Here is a 19,513-nt window from a genome sequence, read left to right as displayed (position 1 = left end):
CGGAAAAAAAAGGAGGATGCGTGAAAATGTAACAATTATTGTTGTGAAAAAACACAGACAAGATTGGTGTGGTATTTTTTGAGAATCATTATATGTTTTTTTGTTTTTTTTTTGAGAATAAAAAGTTGAATAAAAGTTGAATTTTTGTTGATTTATCGATCCATAACATAAATTGGTGCCGAAACCCGGGAACCTTATCGTGAAGAAGAAGTTATAAATCGTTGCTAACTTATCGAGGTGCCGTCGGGTGTTCTGCAATCGATCGAGGACCGATATCATCGAAAAGGAAGAAAAACATAACGGTTTGTTATTGTATCTTTTGGTTGTATACGCTATCATTTCCAGTCGAGTATTCGAATTTTGATTGTTCCAATCGAAAGTTGTAAGCGGATCGTGGTTCGACTAGTGAATTCCGATCAAGTCCGACATCAATCGAACGTCAGTATTATCGTTTACATTTTTTTTTCATTGTCATTTTTTCTTCTGTAAATTATTTGTTGGTAATATTTTTTCGAAATTTTTTTTGTTTGTAAATCAATTTATTTCAATTTATTTTTTTTGTGAATCACGCACCTTCCTTTTATCAAGTCTGGTTACAACAGAGCTATGGCAACTCAAAAGAGTACTAGATTCCTCAAAGCTCAAATAACTAAAGCATATACCAAATCCTTGGCTGCGGCGGACATCACAACCTATTCATTGAAACACTTTAAAGAGGAGTTAGAGTCTGATTTCAGGTTATTGAAGGAACAGTATTGTAATTTTGAGGGTTCCACGACTCAGTTGGAGCAAGCGGATAAAGAATTTTCTGAATATGAAGATCGGTATTTACAGGCTAGGGATAACTTCTTGAGTGTTATAGATACTAGATTAAACCGGACTCCAAATGAGACTCTGGAGGATCGCCCGATGAATGATTTCTTTGAGAGACAATCGCAGTGGTTGGAACAGGTTAATAACCAATCCCAAACTAGTAAATTACCTACACTAAAATCCCAAAATTTTCTGGTTCTATTAAAACGTGGACTCCTTTTAAGAATTTATTCCTTAACATAGTAGATAAAATACGCGTCTTTCTGAGGTAGAGAAGTTGAATCATTTAATGTCTTTAGTAGAGGGAGAACCGGCTTCACTGATTCAACACTATGATTTCACTAATGAAAACTACAAGAGTGCTTGGGAAACGCTTATGCATCGGTATGATAAGCCGTTTACGGTTACTAGATCTTTGATCTCATCTCTGGTGGACCTGAATTGTTCTGATAAGAACAATTCGACATTCGAAAACTGGGCAATACCTTACGAGAGGTATTAAACTCCCTGAATAACTTGGGTAATTACGCGGCTTCAAGAGATCCCTGGATTATTACATAGTCAGTAATAAATTGATGTCGACACGGCTAAGGAATGGACTAAAGAAATTCATAAAAAGATGCTCCTGATGTGGAGTTTCTGCTCGATTTCGTGGATGGTAGAGCGGCAGCTATGGAGCTGTTGGCTGATTCTCAGGAATCTCGTGCGGGAGAGGCGAGGAAGCAGATTAAATCGATGACATCGACTTTTGGAACTTGTTTTGTTTGCGGACAGTATCATAAGATTTTTAAATGCGAAAAATTTGTAACTATGCCTGTTGCCGATCGAATTAAGTTGACTAAGAATAAGAATCGATGCTTGAATTGCTTCGGCTTAGGACATATGGCCAAGCGTTGCACCTCTCGAGGAGTGTGTATACGCTGTAGCTTACGACATCATACTCTTTTGCATGAGGAATCGGGTCAGGTTTTGAGACCTAAGAGTAACGACTCGACTGTTTCTGTTAAAAATTCTCCAGATGATCAGGAATCTTCGCCTGGTCTCGTGAAAATGCATTTCAATGGGTCACCGGTTTCGACTAGAGATCTATTGCCAACGGCTGTGGTTCAGGTGAATGTTCCCGGAGTGGGTGGACTACATTGTCGAGTTCTGTTGGACTCTGGATCGCAGGCGTGTTTTATTTCCGAGGATTGCTTACGAAGATTAAATCTTAAACGTGAGAAAAGCCGGGTACCGGTACAAGTAATGAGTCGATCATCGCCGTTATATTCGCATGGTATTGCTTCTGTGGTTTTATCTTCCTGTTACGACTCGGACGTTCGAATCCCGGCAACGATGCATGTTTTGCGATCTCTAACAGATTTTCTGCCTGAGAGCTGAGAAAATTTGAATCTATTGATCTCCTTAGGGAGACTTTCAATCTGGCAGATCCTGATTTCTATTGTCCTTCTTCTATCGATATGATATTGGGATCTCATCATTTCTTTGAAATTCTAGGAAAGGAAAATACTATCACAAGATTGACAAGCTATGGGTTCAGGAAACTAGTTTTGGCTACATAGTAGCTGGAGGTAATCAATCTATCGATTCCAGCCTCGTTCATTTGAACTGCTCTGTGGTTGGTCAGGAATCCAATGAACTAAACGGTTTGATTGAGCGTTTCTGGAAGATGGAGGAACCTCCATCGGAGAGTGTTTCGTCTCCAAATGATCTTCGGTGTGAGGAGGTGTTTCTACGATCGGTTAATCGCTTGCCGGAGGGACGATATAGTGTTGATCTTCCTCTTCGAGATTCGTCGTTTAAACTGGGCGAGTCTTATCATTTCGCGTTAAGAAGGTTCAGAGGATTGGAGAGAAATTTCAAGAAAAATCCTCTATTAAAATTAAAATATTTCGAAATCGTGGATTTCTTTAAGCGATCTGGGTTTATGGAGAGAATGTCAGATAATTATCAATCTATTAATGTCTCGGAACGGTTCTATTTACCGCACTACGGTGTTTGTAGAGAGGCTAATGATTTGTCGAAGCTGCGAATAGTGTTCGACGCCTCTATGAAATCGGATAACGGATTGTCGTTAAACGACACTTTGTTAACTGGTCCGAACTTGCAAAGAGAAATCTTTGAAATCTTGTTGGAATTTCGTTCAAGGAAATACGTTTTCACTGCGGATATATGTAAAATGTATCGGCAGATTTTCATCAACGAGCCTTTCCGTAATTATCAGAGGTTTTTATGGAGGGAGAGTCCGGAAGACTCTATCCAGGAATGGCGTTTGATGACGGTGACAGATGGGGAGACATGTTCTCCTTTCTTGGCCCTGCGCACTCTTCAGCAGTTAGCGGATGATGAGAGGGAAAGATTTCCGATCGGAGCGGAAATAATTTCACAAAGGTACATGGATGATTTCTTCGTAGGGGACGATGATTTACCCCAATTGTTACGAAAACAAAAGGAACTTATCGATATCTTATCCACAGCTGGGATGATTTTGGGAAAGTGGGCCTCCAACAACGAGGCTATTTTTAAAAATATTTCAGATTATAGTTCGAATGAGGATTTGTGGCGGTGTTTGATCGGTCAGTGGGAGTAAAAACGCTTGGTGTTGTTTGGCTTCCGAAGGAGGATTGTTTCTCTTTCGAATATCAAGTTCCGTGTCTTATCAAAACCAAGAGACATTTATTATCTAGTTCTTCAAGGATTTTTGACCCTCTGGGCTTGCTTTCGCCGATTACTCTTAATCTAAAAGTGTTATTCCAAGAAACATGGATAATGAAACTGGGTTGGGACGATCCGTTGCCTGACCCTGTAATTCGAAAATGTTGTGAAATATTTAATGACATAGGGCTTCTTAGATCTTTAAGAATTGAAAGATATGTGGGTTTCGGCAATGAGTTGGAACTCCATGGCTTCTGTGACGCATCGAACAAGGCTTACGCTGCGGTGGTTTATTGCAGGGGTAAGACGGCGAGAGGAACGTATATGGTGCGATTACTTTGTTCCAAGACTAGATTAGCTCCTATCAAAACCATAACTATGCCTCGTCTGGAGCTTTGCGGGGCTCATCTATTGGCAAAACTACTTCGGGAGATAGTTAAAGTGTATCAAGGTTTTCTCCCTAGAGTGTTTTGTTGGTCAGATTCCCGGATAGTTCTTTCATGGCTGCGATCACATCCATCGAGATGGAAAACTTTCGTCAGCAATCGTTGCAGTAATATTCATGAAATATTACCTCAAGCTTCGTGGAGATATGTTCGATCGTTAGAGAATCCTGCTGATATCGCGACCCGAGGAGCTACGATCTCGGGTGTAGTGGATTCAAAATTTTGGTGGTTAGGACCTCGATGGTTATACCAAAATAAGGATTTTCCTCTGGATCTATCTGCGAGTGATACTAAGGAGGAGATAAAAAGGGTAGTGGTTGGATACCTTGCTTCAAAAGAGGAATTTTGGTCTGAATTCGTAAATCGTTTTTCGGATTTGCAACGGCTGAGATATGCCTTTTGCTACGTTACTCGTTTCTTGAACAATGCTCGATATCCAGATAGTAGAATAGATGGTTCGTTAACAGTGCCTGAGGTCGGCTCTGCCTTCCTGTTATTGATCAGGAGACTCCAAATCGAGCGGTTTCAGGAGGAGATTCACTGTTTACAGACTAATAAATCGATAAAAAAATCTAGTAAAATTGTTAGATGCTGTCCATTTTTAGATTCTGATGGCATACTGAGAATATCGGGTCGTTTGCTCAACGCCAAAGTGGGTCATAGTCTTAAGAATCCTATAGTTTTGGAGCGGGATCATTTTTCACGTTTATTAGTAAATTACGTTCATTTAAAGTATTATCATTCTGGGTTGAGATTAACTTTGACTTTGATAAGGCAAAATTTCTGGATCCCTGGGGTACGCTTATGCGTTAAGTCGGTTATAAGTAAATGTATCGAATGTCGTAAGAGAGTTGGTAAAACGTATTCACCAGAGATGGGACATATACCATCTTATAAATTCGAAATGACCAAACCGTTTGGTCATTCTGGGATTGATTTTGCTGGTCCTTTTAAATTAAGACCTTATCGTGGACGGGTAATTTGACTACTAAGGGATATTTAGCTATTATAATCTGTTTAAATACGAAAGCATTACATTTAGAAATGGTCCAGGAGTTGACATCTGAGTCTTTGATTATGGCACTCAAACGGTTCGTGTCAAGACGAGGAGCTTGTACGAAGCTTTATAGCGACAATGGTCGCAACTTTAGAGGATGCGCTAGAATTTTAAAAGAAACTAAAGAACATTTCTGCGGGTTGAGTATATCCGAAGACGTAAGGAATTTTTTACTCGGAAATCTTATGGAATGGAGTTTCATTCCTGCATACTCTCCTCATCTAGGAGGAATATGGGAAAGCTCCGTAAAATCAGTTAAACGTCATCTTTTTCACTTAATGAAAAATCATCCCTTAACTTACGAGGAATTTAATACTGTTATTATCGAGATTAAGGCGATTCTAAACTCAAGACCGCTAGGAGAGGTGTCTGATAGTATTGAAGATTATGATTAAAATAATAATATAAAATAATATTTCAACAATTTTCGTTGCTCCTTCTTTGGCGGCCCAATGTAAAGGACTAAAACCATGGTCATCTCTATAAAGAAAACAAATTATTTTTCTAAAAATTATTGTGATAAAAATAGCAAATTTTGATCCAAAATACAAAAATGAAATTAACCCTAAATTCATATCATGTTCGATATCGTCCAACCAAAGACGAACTTGCATCACATTGTTTTCTCGGCACCACTGAAATATGTCTTCCATTGTAAAAAGGCACTTCTACACTTGTTTAAGGCACTTATTAATTCATTTTAACTTAAATCAATTAAAAAAATTCGCCCAGTTGGCTTAAATATTTTTTAGGAAAGCGCATAAAATTATTATGTTTATAATTATAGAATTTTTGTAATTTTTATTATAAATCTTAATAGAAGGAAACAATATATTAATAAAAAATTAAATAAGAAATATGCAGTACTTTTTACGATTTGAAAAATACTAAAAAAAAGTTGTGTTAAAATAACAACTGATTTTATGCCGGTAATTATTTTTGGAATTCGAAACATAGTTGATGAAATTATATTTCGATTAAAAATTAAATTTTTAAATAAAATCTAAATTTTAATTATATTTTAAAATTATTTAAATTTTATTTTACTATATCAACTTTTCTTAATGACATTTTAATAATGTGTCTTATATTTTAGCACTTTTCATGAAATAAAACTCTTTTACATGTTTCATATTTTTTTCTTAGAATTGGCATAGTGATAACAAATACAATTAAATGTAAGTTACACTATAATATAAAGTATTTCTTTTCTTAAAAAACAATTGAATGGTTGTATTCGTAATTATTAATATCATGAATTATCATAGCAGTTCATTTCTAACATTGGTGTAATAAAAATTGAGTCAATATCGAAAAAGTATAAATCAGTTCCACATTCTTATTTTTCGTCTACGATGCATCACGATAATAATTCATATAATTAGAAAAACGTAATGATTCCTTACTAAAATACACTAAATCTTCTGCAGGTGTTGTCTCAATTAAAATTATTTGTAGATGTTTAATTCAGCTTTTGCTTGATTCAATTCATGTAAGCGATAGTAATTTACAAATAGGTATTAATCGATTAAATCTATTATTTTGGCAGGTTAATATTATAAAAGTACAATTTAGTATATATAAAAAAAATGTATTTGTTAACATTTACAAAAATACATTTGTTTGTGTAACAACAGCTTGATCCCATGGTCCATATACATTTTCTTTAAACTTTTGACACTTACAATAATAAATTGGACAAAAAATATTCGTGAAAAAAATCAATAAAGTAAAAATAATAATGATTTTCTTTGAAATAAACCATAAAAAATAAAAAGTAACACTTAGCAAAATCAAGGTTAGTATAAATTGATGAGGAAATTTTTTCGAAATATTGGAAACAAAACGAAAATCGTAATCGATATTGTTAAAAGAACGAAGGCGTCAAAATCGGTTTGTAGTCTGGAAGCTAAACAAATCGATGCGAATATTGAGGCAAAAGTCGATAAAGAATTAGAAACAATTGGTACTGATGCACCATAATCGAAGAATATCAAATGGATCAACATCAATAATGTAGAAGCTAAAATAGTAAATTATTAATAAACAAGAAATCAAAAATGTAACAAGACAATACTTTTAATATTAAAAGAGTTAAGATGCACAATTTATTTTATGATTGATAACACTGTGTTTTGGAGAAATATAACTTGTTTTAAAAGTATTAAAAACGGTTCTCCGACCGATCGATTACTAATTTTTAATCATCAAATACAGTTATCATTAGATATAATCCACAATGTTTATATATCTTTTTTGCATTGATGTCAAAACAGCTAAATGGCATCTAGTAATCAATAAAGTTTATATTATTTGCAAAGCAAAGGAATCAAACTCAACCTTTAAAAATTTATAATTTTAAAAGCTATAGCCTATCAATTAAATAATGAAAATAATTAAACTATTAATATTTGGCATGTTTAATGTTCTTTGAATAGTGCACACCACTTAAAATACAAGAAAATGTAGAGTAAATCCATTCGTTTAAAGTATGTCCTGTATTGTATTAAAAAGAAATATTTCCAAATTAAGTCTATAATTATACAGTTTCTTGATGAAAAAACAAATTAAACTTTAGAAATATTTTCTTAAAAAAAAAACCATTAAAAATACTATCGGAGCTAACACTATCAGTTAAAGTATAAAACAGTGGCGAAAATATGTATCCAAAAACAATGATACAAATACAGTTTTAATATTATCGAAAACGGTGGAAATTTTATAAGTTTGACAGCAATAAATCTCATAAAATCCATACGAGATTAATATTAAGAAAGATGTTATAACTAAAGCATGCTTTGCATTCAAATTTAGGTTATACATATGATAAATATGATTCCAATCAAAATCGTTGAGCAAATTTCCTGTAAACTTTTTTTAAATAAAAAACATTAACTTAAATTATAGCCTAATTTATTGAATTTTAATATTTAAAAAAAATGTCATTTTTGAAGCTAACTTAATTTTAATAAATATTTCGATATATCAATAAATCGATGTCACTTAATTTTAATCATAGTCATTCTAGTCCAGTCGAGTTAGAAATTTTTATATAGGCGACCCAAAATTTTTGGCACAGTCTGGGTTTTTTTGACCATTCGAATACTTACCAAAAAAGACCTTAAAACTGAGTTTGCGCATTTGCAGCAGTTTCCGATCTGCCGCCATCTTGGTAAACGTTTTTGTTTATTTTGATGAATTGCTCGTGATCTATAGATCGTAGAAAAACGAGACCAGTCTGAATCGATTGCTGAGCATTTTTCCTATAGGGTTGTAAACTTTTTTTTGTTTTTAAATTTGTTGGAAAAAAGTTATAAGCGAGCAAAGTTGGAAGAAATGATTTTCGAAATTTTTTTTTGAGTTTTTGGTTTATTTTTGTTAAGAAGAGTCTGGATTGCAAAGTTTTGAAACAAATGTTGTAGGCAAAGACCAGACGAGCATTTTTGTACAAAACTACTACAATCGGTTTATTTCTCGCTTGTCAATCCACGCGCAAACTAGTGCGTGTAATCTGCACTTCTATCATTTTCGTTAATATACGTAAGTTACTGTTGATTATGATTATTTTAAACATTTTTTAACAATTTTAAACATTTTTTCTATATTTTGTTAACAAAAAATTATCATGTCTCCCTATCGTTCTTCGGTGGTTTTATCTCCATTATTTGCTCCTTCATTTGTATTTTTTGTCCGCTTATTCGTTGTACTTGTCAGCCCAGATATTTGTAATATTGTTGATATATCATAATTTAATCTTCGTCTTCATCATCATCTTCGGTAATTTCACCAGACGCGGTTTTGTTAGTGCAAGTCTCGCCACAACAAAACTTGCACAAAATCGAACATTTCAATCCGGATTTTCTGCAACCACATGCTCCACCGCAGGTTTTGGTACATCCGCATAAAATCATGTGCAATAAACTTCAGGTACGGGTTCCTTTTCACTGGCAATTGGCTCTAACCCTCGCGATGTTTTTTCCCAGCTTAAATATAACGGATTGTTGTCATCTCCCAGCCATTTCTGTACCTGGTGGAAAGTCCGAAACGTATGTTGACGAGCTGCTGCAGATGTGGGGGGAAGACGAGCAAGGTCCGTTTTAGCTTCAACTCCAGATTGGGCGAATGATCTATATCAGTGTCATCAATACTCTTTTCCTAACTGTAGTACAAGGACCTGAATCCAAAGATAAATTATAAATAAAGCACTTCTTCATTTTTTGATATAAAATTTATGATAAACAGATTAGAAACAATTGTATGCATATAAAAACGTATGTTTCAAATTTCTCGATTTCAACGTGTAAAAACGCTGAAAATAGTTCACATACACGACCAACAAAAATTGTTGGTTAAAGAAACTTCAATTTCAACACGAAATTTTATTATTATTTTTCCTTTCAAATCATATTGTCCAATTGTTATAAATACACCAAAAAAAATCAAAAGTACTGTTCAAGGAAATCAAAGAAAAAGAAAAATTTACTTTAAAAATATCGAAAAATGTTTAAAATTGGTGCCTCTGAGTATAATAGTCCTAATCAACAGTGACTTACGTAATATTAACGAAAAATGATAAAAGTGCAGATTACACGCACTAGTTTGCGCGTGGATTGACAAGCGAGAAATAAACCGATTGTAGTAGTTTTTGTACAAAAATGCTCGTCTGGTCTTTGCCTACAACATTTGTTTCAAAAACTTTGCAATCCAGACTCTTCTTACAAAAATAAACCAAAAAACTCAAAAAAAAATTTTCGAAAATTATTTCTCCCAACTTTGCTCGCTTATAACTTTTTTCCAACAAATTTAAAAACAAAAAAAAGTTTACAACCCTATAGGAAAAATGCTCAGCAATCGATTCAGACTGGTCTCGTTTTTCTACGATCTATAGATCACGAGAAATTCATCAAAATATAAACAAAAACGTTTACCAAGATGCGGCAGATCGGAAACTGCTGCAAATGCGCAAACTCAGTTTTAAGGTCTTTTTTGGTAAGTATTCGAATGGTCAAAAAACCCAGACTGTGCCAAAAATTGGGTCAAAGTCTAACTCGACTGGACTAAAATTATGACAAATAAGCAAACAAATTCTAATGAAAATCAAAGTTAAAAAAGTAACTAAATTACCTAATAAACTAGCATTAATTGCCTCTAAATAACAAATATTTCGATTATTTAAATTTGTTTTTAGGCCATTAAGAAAATTTTTATCTGTATAATTATCGGCATAGTTCGAATTTTCGTACAAATTCTTCTTCCATTGCGATTTCTTTAATCTATTATTTATTCGCATTTTGTCACATATTTTTACAATCATTCACATACAAAAATCGCCGTAAAACAATTTTTTTTTAAATATGTAGCATGCGGATTATTATAATTATTTATCTTAATAAACGATCGTTAAATATATTCAGATTGCAGTTCAAAACTAATTTCATATTTTTAGTTTATACATTTTTGTCATATAAAAGAAATAATTCTAAAAACTTTAATAAGTATTTAACAAAAATTATACCTGTCTTGTGATTTTCTGAAATCATTTTAGATAATTTTAGATTTTTTTCACGTTTGCTTTTGCTTCTAAGCAATTACCTCTTTCTTCGGAAACCTTCAGCTTAATATTTTTGCTAAATATTGCTTAAAAACGGGTGGCGGGCTTATACTTAAGAAAAGCCAAACAAACTTCAATTCACATATTTGTTAAATTAAGTAAAATTAGAGTTAAAGCATAAATAATTAAGTTCACTTTAAACATTTGAAAAATTAGTAAAAAAACTAACAAATCATTTATTCAACTTATAAACAAAATTTGAATTTCCCGCCATCTTAAATTTTATTTAATTTGTTTCAAACAGCCTAAAAACATTAAAATTAAACTCAGTTGATACAAAATCCACAAAATTATGTAATTTCCATTATTTTTAACCCATTTCCAGATTTAAAAACTTTAATTTACCCAATTTGTGTATATTGATTAAAATTAAAAATTTTTACAGCTTAAATAAGAATGTAACAGATAAAATATCAAACATGATCGATAACTTACTATTAGTTCGCAATTAATGCAGAAATTAACAATTAAAAGCCTTTTTTAATTTTAAAAAAATTCAGCTAAATATTGGAGCATGTGCTCTATATGTTTTAATTTATTTCACATAAATTTTTTAAAAATATTATTGCAAAAAATTCCTTCAACAGATGGCAGGAGTAGTATTAAAATTTTATTTTAAAAAAAGTGATTTTCCTTCTTGTTTCTTTTTAATATTTTAGGAATAAAGCAAAAAAGCATTTTAAAAACTTTTTTTATTAATTTTTACTTTAAAAATTTTAATTTAACGTAAAATTTTTAAGCTTTTAAAACTTATATTTTTACAGCTTAAAATAAGATTGTAACAGATGAAATATCAAACAATGATCGCTAACTTACTATTAGTTCGTAATTAATGCAAAAATTGACACATTAAAAGCCTTTTTAGTTTTAAAAAAATTCAATTTAAAATATTGGAGCATGTGCTCTATGTGTTTTAATTTATTTCATACGAATTTTTTTAAAACATTAAAGTACAAAAAAATTTCCCTAACAGATGTCGTTAGTAGTACTAAAATTTTATTCCTTTTCCAAAAATGTTTTTCCTTTTTGTTTTTTTTAAAAAAATTTTAGGAATTATGCAATAAAGCATTTTAAAAACATTTCTTATTAATTTTCACATTTAAAATTCTAAAAAACTCAAAATTTTTTAAATTGTTAAAACTTACAAGAGCAATAATACCAAAAAAAACTCCTAATAAAATGATTTATAAAACCGTTATAACCGAAAACAATGGTAGATTTATACAGAACATTATTCAGTGAATGTAACACGCTCTTCTAATGAAAGTTTTTACAAATAAAAAGTACATAGATTATATACGTGTGTAATATTGAATAATGAAAACACGTCGTAAGTCTTATTATAGAGAGGAATCTAAGCGTAATGCGAAAAATCTATCAGCAGAAACTTCGCAGGAATCGGATGAAGATAAATTTGATGTTAAAAATCTTGGTAAGTTTAATTTGAATTTTTTGAAACTTCAATTGCACTTTAATGATTATTTTAGTGTAAAACTGAATATTAATATTTATCTGAGTCATTATTAAATTGAAAATCGTTTCAATATTAAGTCGTGTTAATTACATGAAAATCCGTTGAATTTGTTTAATTTTGCGTCGCAACAATATCTAAATTGCTCATTCTAATATTAAAGGGATGTAATGTCTCGAGTTGGTTTCTTAGGAAATAATTAATACTTTTGAGAAATAAAGTTTTTCTATAGACGAATTAATAACCAATAAATTTATTTCCCAATTAAATTGTTATAAATAGTTAGATTAATAAAATTATACCCACAATATAGCAAACCAGAGAACGTTGAATGCAACGCAACTTTTTTTTAAAACTTTCTTTCTTGTGGTGTTTTTTAAAAAGTTTTCTCTGTTTTTATGAAAGTTCCACTACCTTTTTTAAAGTGAAGTTTCCACCTTAATTTCCTCTTTTTTATGCCTTATTTACGTTAGTGTTTTTGTTGTTTAGGGGGGAATTAAATTTAGTATGTGTGGCCATCTATTTCATTATCATTTAATTGTTTCAAATGATAACGGATGAAATACTCGGTGAATTAATAGTAAACGGGCCTCTGGATATTACAGGGAAAAAAAACTAAAAACTATTATAAAAAATGTAAGCATTTATGCACGTATTAGACATAAACGGCTAAATTGTAACTTAAACGATAGAAAGATGTACACTGATATAATCGTAATGTAAAAAAATCGTTTTAATAATATTAAGAATTAAAACGCTTTAAAAGAAAATTATATGAAAAAAAGTATTAATTTAGAGGGGTAAATAACGTAATTTTTGAATTATTAGGGCTCTAATTAGTATATTTTTTGAAATTTAATGTTATAATTGACGAAAAAATTCGCTATACATTTATAACACACTAAATGCATTTTAGAGTTTATAAATCTTTTTAAAAAATACAATAAGGTTATAGATGCCTAGTTGTCTATGTAAACATGAATGAGTTTAGTACATAATATATAATCTTAATTTTTATAAGAAATTTTAGGAAGTTTTTTTTTGAGTCTAAAGCATTTTTTGAATTTTGACGTTTTGAGCTTATCCCAAAATGTCGATTCATGATGGAGGCTAAATTCTCGAAAAATTCCTGTTCAATTATACTTTTGTATTCTGAAAAGTTTAGAAAATGAGAAGTAAACGGTAATTTATATCGGATCAGAATTAAGAAAAGTCTGTTCATTAGAATAAGTGAGAAAATGATTTAAACGTTATAAGAAATAATATAAACCAATTGATATTTGTAATTGAATATATTTGGAAGAATTCAATTTGGTAAAAATTTGTACAATGATTTAAGTATACGAGCTCAAGCTTTTATGCTGAAGAAGTAACCTACTTCTGTACTTAAACGACTACTATCATTAATTTCCTCCAAATCATAAAAGAAAACAATTATAATTAAATTTTTGCCTTATTCGTTTGTAATTTTTTTTTAGATAAAAAAATGTCAGAAATGTTTGATATAAAGGATGAAATCGTTGAGGAGAAAACAAAAGAAATGTCTCCGATTAATCGTCGTGGTGTTCCCGCTCGGATTCGTAAAAAAAATAAATTATTTTATGACGATGAAATGATTACGACTTCGCCGAAATATTTTAAAGAAAATCGGAAAAGTATAGCAGGCACTTCTGTTCAAAAAGAACCCAAGTACTTTTTTTAAACCAATTTTATTTAAAAATATAAAATAATTGATGAGAGATTTTCTTTTTTTTTGATTGTGGAAATCAACATAATAGATATTTGATATTTGCTATATATATATATATATATATATTATATATATATATATATATATATATATATATATATATGTAAAAAATGATATTTTATAGTTTGGAGTGGCCTATCATTTCTGACAGTTACAGTTAGTTTTGATAATTGAACATATATATATATGTGAACATTTTTTTGTAAAATATATATATGCATGTGTTTAATTAAATGTTTTCTAACTTTATCGCTCATATTTAATATATATATATATATATATATATACACTAGCGGACTCGTGGCCTGCTTCGCATGGCCAAAATTACATTTTCATAAATTTTTTTAAAAATTGAATTACGATAAGTGGAATTAACCCCCTGGTATATTCTTTACCAATCACATTTATTAACAGAAAAATAAAATATTTAAATTATGAAAAAATCATCATAAGTGGAGTTAACCCCTTGGTCTCACATAAATCTCAGAGCTTTATCAATATAAATAAAAATGGATGTGTTTGTATGTTTTTAAAAACTAAATTATAAGTGGAGTTAACCCCCTGGTATATTTTTACCAATCACATTTATTAATAAAAAAAATGAAAAATTTAAATTATGAGAAAATCGTCATTAGTGGAGTTAACCCCTTGGTTAAACATAGGCTTAATATATATGTTTTCAATAAAAACGAATATTAAAATTTTTTTAAAAATCAAAATACGATAAATGGAGTTAGCCTCCTAATATTTTTTTTTACTAATCACATTTATTAACAGAAAAATAAAAAATTTTAATTGTTAATTTACCACTGGTGGAGTTAACCCCCTGGTATATTCCTATACCAATCACATTTTTAAACAGAAAAAATAAAACACTTTAATTGTCGGAAAATTACCACTGGTGGAGTTAACCCTCTGGTATATTTCTTTGCCAATCACATTTACTAACAGAAAAAATAAAAAATTTTAATTGACAGAAAATTACCACTGGTGGAGTTAAGCCCTTGTCCTCACATAAATCTCAGAGTTTTATTTTCAGTAAAGAGTTAATAGTTGAATGTTTTAAAAAATTGAATTTTACAATTTGAAATCTAGGCAGTTAACCCCCTCTCTTAGTAAAGATTTTTAATACAACATGCTCGCAATAACAAACATTTAACATTAAAACAACTGATAAAAAATCATTATTTTAATCTCTTTTTCAAAATAAATATTTTTTCTAAAATTTAATATAACTAAGGAAGTTAGCACCTAAATACCAAAAAATCTCACTTATACTATTCCATACACCATAAGTTACAACTGTACTAAATTTCAACTATTTTTATTAACTCCAGTTAGAGATAATCAACTTTAAATATTTCATGCCTTAGACAAAATCCATACCAGGGGGTTATCTACTTAAAAATATGCCATAAACCTGTCCCGATACCTCACTGATAACTGTACAAAATTTGGTAAAGATATGATGTACGGTTCAGCCGTGATGCCGTTACACACACACAAACACACAAATACACAAACACACATCCATTTTTATTTATAGAATATATATATTATGAAATTAGAAAATTCGATTTTTCGAAAAAAGTCATTCATATGTAATTAAATGTATTTTTAGTACTTCAAATAGAAGAATAAAAACAGAACCAACAAAAGTAATTAAGAAGTCAGCTTTATTAGATAATGAGAAAATTGAAGTCGAAGAAGATCGTACAGTATCTAATCGAACGATAGGAGAAAAAATAGGACCTAAACTTCGGAACTTACTAAAATTACCACAAGCTCACAGATGGGTATGCCACGAATGGTTTTACAGTGACGTTGATCGATGCTTATTTTCGGGAGATAATGATTTCGAGTTATGCTTAAAGGAAACATTTCCAGGTTTTAATTGTCGTAAAATGACACGAGTTCAGTGGACAATTATTAGACGAATGTTAGGCAAACCGAGACGCTGTTCCGATTCTTTTTTTCAAGAAGAACGGGAAGATTTAGAACGACGCCGAAATAAAATTCGTGCTTTGCAACAATGCCGACATCTAGACTCAATATCATATAAAGATTTACCGGCCGAAATTCCAACACAGTTAACCATTGGTAATATAGAAGATTTTTATTTTTAATATGTTAAATGTAATATTTTTAAAGGAACAAGAGTAACTGCTCGTCTACGTAGACCACAAGATGGCTTATTTACAGGAACAGTAGATGGTTACGATACATCGAATAATATGTATCGTATTACATTCGATAGACAAGGCATTGGATCACATTCTTGTTATGATTATGAGGTGTTAAGTAATGATCCTCCAGAAACTATAGTGCTCCGGGGTAATAAGAAAGGAGGTAAAAAGTCGGTAATGTATCTGGTAACAATAGTCGTTTAACAAACGAGAGTACACGTAAAACTGGTCAATCTAAATCAAAGGCAGTAGAAAATCGATTATTGAATGGATATCCTATTAAGCTACTTGAATTAATTGTATTGGTTACAAAGCTTTTGGGTGAAAAAAAGTTGAAAATTCGGCGTTTAAAAGAATTAAATAGTATAGCTGAAAGGTAATTTTTTTTAAAAATTATATACACATTTCACAAAATACAAAATTATTAGTGTAATTTTTAAAATAATTTATTATATATTCAACAAAATTTTATTAGTTTATTAAATCTAAATGATATTTTTTAGATATAATTCATACGGTGGAGGTTTATCTGATGATTACGAACGAAAATACGCATCCGTTATGATAAAATTGGAGAAGTTAAATCGTGATTTACAAAATTATTTACTGCAAATTCGTGCGCTTTGTATTGAAACAATACCAAAACAAAGTTTTATATCGATGTTGATTCCGAGTCATATTCGTGAACGTTGTCACAGTGAAGCACTTGATATCATTGAACAATATTTATCTGGCCATCAGACAATCATCAGTGATAATATTCTTGAATTGATAAAAAATTTAACAGCACTTCTGATTGTCATTCGTACTATTTCGAATTCCGATAAAAACGCGTTCGATTTAGATTTATTAGAAGCGACTACAGAACAAATAAAGAACAAATTATTACCTTGTAATCGAGAACTTTTTGAAATCGCGTTGAAGTTCATATGCGTCACATTCGTACTGAACTTGCGAAACATAATCCACCAATGGAATTTTAAAATTTATTTTTGTCAGAAATTAAATTACATTAACACGTTCCTTGCCACGTGAGGCGTATACGCCCTACGCTGAACTTTCCGTTCAATGTATTTAGTATTATCATTGTAAAATAAAAAATTAATTATGCAGTCAATTATGGACATCTTAATATTATTGCTAATGCCCTCATTTAATCCTGGGGTGTATATTCCTCACACGCTGTAATGGACAATTTTTCTTTATTGTGACTTATTTTCATTACTTTTTTTTATTCCGATCCGTAATTTATTTGCGTGTCGTTGATAGGTTTTTAGTTGGCGAAAAACTGTACTATAAAAATTGTAACATTCTGCGATAGTTTTGCTTACAATAATTTAACAAAGTTAATCGTAATATATTTTTGTAATTGCATAAAACTTAAATTTAATTAAAATGTTATATTCTAAATTATATTTTAACAAAATATAATAATATAATATAAAAATTAAATTTGTTGGTTTGTTGTGTTTTACATGTTAAACTATGCAGTTTTCCGTTGATAATTATGATTTTTGCATTATTTTAATTATTGTAAAACATAGAAAGAAGTAAAATAATAAAAATTAAAACCGTGAGGTCTATACGCCCACGTGGGTTAAACGGAGAGTCTTCAAAAAAACAATCTGGCAGGGAACGTGTTAATTGATGAAATACACAAAATTATTTTTTTCAATCATAATAGTCCTATATTTAATTTTATGCTCAAAATTTAAACAAAAATTTAGAATTTTTGATTTATTATTATTGAAACAGTTTTTTTTTTTCAATACTTTTTTCAAATTTTTTGATATTAATTTTAGTATTTGAAACCTATAACAGTTAAGTGTTCATTAATCTCTTTAAATTTTTAATTATAATTAAATATAGGTGATTGAAAACATATCTTTTTTAGTTTTAAATGTTTTTTGTGCACTTTAGTGTTTTTTTTAATATTTATTCACATTTTTTCTTTTTGAAACTATATACACGTTTATATGCTTGCACCTAATTTTCAATGCTTTATTTAAATTTAAATAAAAGTTTAAAAATATTCATAATTATGTTATGTTAATCAATACGGTAGTGATATTTAATTAAAAATATATCATTCCGAAGTTACATTAATACAAAATTTCTTTTAAGGAACGAAATATTAAAAAATTTTTTTTGATTGATTAGAAATAGCGTAACATTTAACTGCTACAATTACGAGTAATTTGCGATAAGAAATTGAAACTAAAACTCATATGCATTGATTAAATGAGTGCAAGAATGCTAAAATAGGGTTGAAAAAAAATTAATTAATAAGAATATTTCATTTTATGATTAAATTAAGGGTAATAATATCAATAAAACATTTAATAAAATAATGTATAAAACTGTTATAATTGAAAACAAGTGGCGCGATTATACCGAATAAGTGTCAGACAGTGTTTTAATATAGTAATTAAATAAATAATCAAAATCATATATTTCATTTTTAGGCATATTTTTATACAATTAAGTTTTCGATCAATCCATTTGAAAATATCTTATTTTATTAATTATTTAAACTTATTATTAAGTAAAATCATACATTATCTGTTTCAAATGTAAGAAAATCTAAAATTTTATGATCACCTAAATCGAAACGAATCGTATGATGAATTTTACATCACATATTTTTCTGTGTAAATCTAGAGTAACCGGAAACATGCGTTTTAATTTAACCACATAATTCTTTTATGAATTTAACTCTATTTTAAACGAATTTCGTTTAAAATGAGTCGTGTTGAAGATATTGATGATATTGTGGAAGATAAATCAAGTATTTTTCGAATTCTAATTTCTACTGACAGTCATTTAGGTAAGTGCAACAATATTTTTTAAAAAGAATTATAAATTGATCGAAATTGATTATAATCCATTCAAATCATGATATTATATGTTCTTTATCACAGCTTCAATTTAAAAAAAAAAATTATTGGATGATTTTATAAAAGTGAAGCAATAAAAATTTTAAAAAACAATAAACCAACTAACTATAAGAGCTACTAATTAATAACAGTATTAGAGCTCTTTATATACAAATTTTGTTGACATATACTAAATTGGGAAAAGTGAATTCTTATTTAAATGAAAATAAACTTGTTTCAGATCGGCAGAAACACGTGATGTTCGAATATATATATATTATTCACTTTTTTTTATATTCTAAACTAATTTTTTATTTTTAAACAAATCTTTTTAATTCAAACCATATACTACTACTACAAAGTAAAAAACACTACTATTTATTCGAATTTTACACAAAGGAAAGTCAAAATTGCCTTTTTACGGTAAAATCCTTTGTTCGAGGAAAAAGAAAAGAAAAAACGTGGTCTTTTGATCAACCTACGTGGATGGATTCTTAGAATCCAACAAAGTCCCCACCGTTGATGCATTAGCATCAACATTAAGCGGTACTAAATTGCGGACGGCCTCCGTATGAATACCCTTTTCTGTAAACACTTTGACTACCCTGGTTTGGAAATCTTTACCAGGGATGATTTCTACGATACGTC

At 30.0% G+C, this 19,513-nt stretch overlaps 4 protein-coding genes across 4 annotated transcripts; 2 read left to right on the top strand and 2 right to left on the bottom strand.

The window, feature by feature from the left end:
- Positions 1–606: 606 nt before the first annotated feature.
- On the top strand, positions 607–5,366 carry LOC122520387. The gene is made up of 6 exons (XM_043640477.1): positions 607–973; positions 1,086–1,308; positions 1,476–2,150; positions 2,311–3,399; positions 3,501–4,890; positions 4,968–5,366. The coding sequence occupies exons 1-6, from the start codon at positions 607–609 to the stop codon at positions 5,364–5,366; spliced, it is 4,143 nt and encodes a 1,380-aa protein (XP_043496412.1).
- Positions 5,367–5,445: 79 nt separating this feature from the next.
- On the bottom strand, positions 5,446–5,624 carry LOC122520386 (integrin-linked protein kinase homolog pat-4-like). The gene is made up of 2 exons (XM_043640476.1): positions 5,536–5,624; positions 5,446–5,449 (listed from the first exon to the last, which is right to left on the bottom strand). Exons 1-2 carry the CDS (start codon positions 5,622–5,624, stop codon positions 5,446–5,448), a joined length of 93 nt encoding a protein of 30 aa, XP_043496411.1.
- Positions 5,625–6,576: 952 nt separating this feature from the next.
- Positions 6,577–10,261, bottom strand: LOC122520385 (phosphatidylinositol N-acetylglucosaminyltransferase subunit C-like). The gene is given in 4 exon segments (XM_043640475.1): positions 6,577–6,797; positions 6,800–6,994; positions 7,573–7,648; positions 10,148–10,261. Coding segments are annotated over 4 exon segments (606 nt in total).
- A 1,638-nt stretch (positions 10,262–11,899) lies between these two features.
- On the top strand, positions 11,900–17,146 carry LOC122520384 (protein lin-9 homolog). Its single transcript, XM_043640474.1, has 7 exons — positions 11,900–12,014; positions 13,532–13,742; positions 15,437–15,903; positions 15,955–16,163; positions 16,274–16,365; positions 16,493–16,881; positions 17,103–17,146. The coding sequence occupies exons 1-7, from the start codon at positions 11,900–11,902 to the stop codon at positions 17,144–17,146; spliced, it is 1,527 nt and encodes a 508-aa protein (XP_043496409.1).
- Positions 17,147–19,513: the final 2,367 nt, after the last annotated feature.

The sequence above is a fragment of the Polistes fuscatus genome, unplaced genomic scaffold (genome assembly GCF_010416935.1).
Source record: "Polistes fuscatus isolate 324 unplaced genomic scaffold, CU_Pfus_HIC Scaffold32, whole genome shotgun sequence".
NCBI classification, from domain to species: Eukaryota; Metazoa; Arthropoda; class Insecta; order Hymenoptera; family Vespidae; genus Polistes; species Polistes fuscatus.
This window is presented reverse-complemented; position numbering and strand designations above follow the sequence as displayed.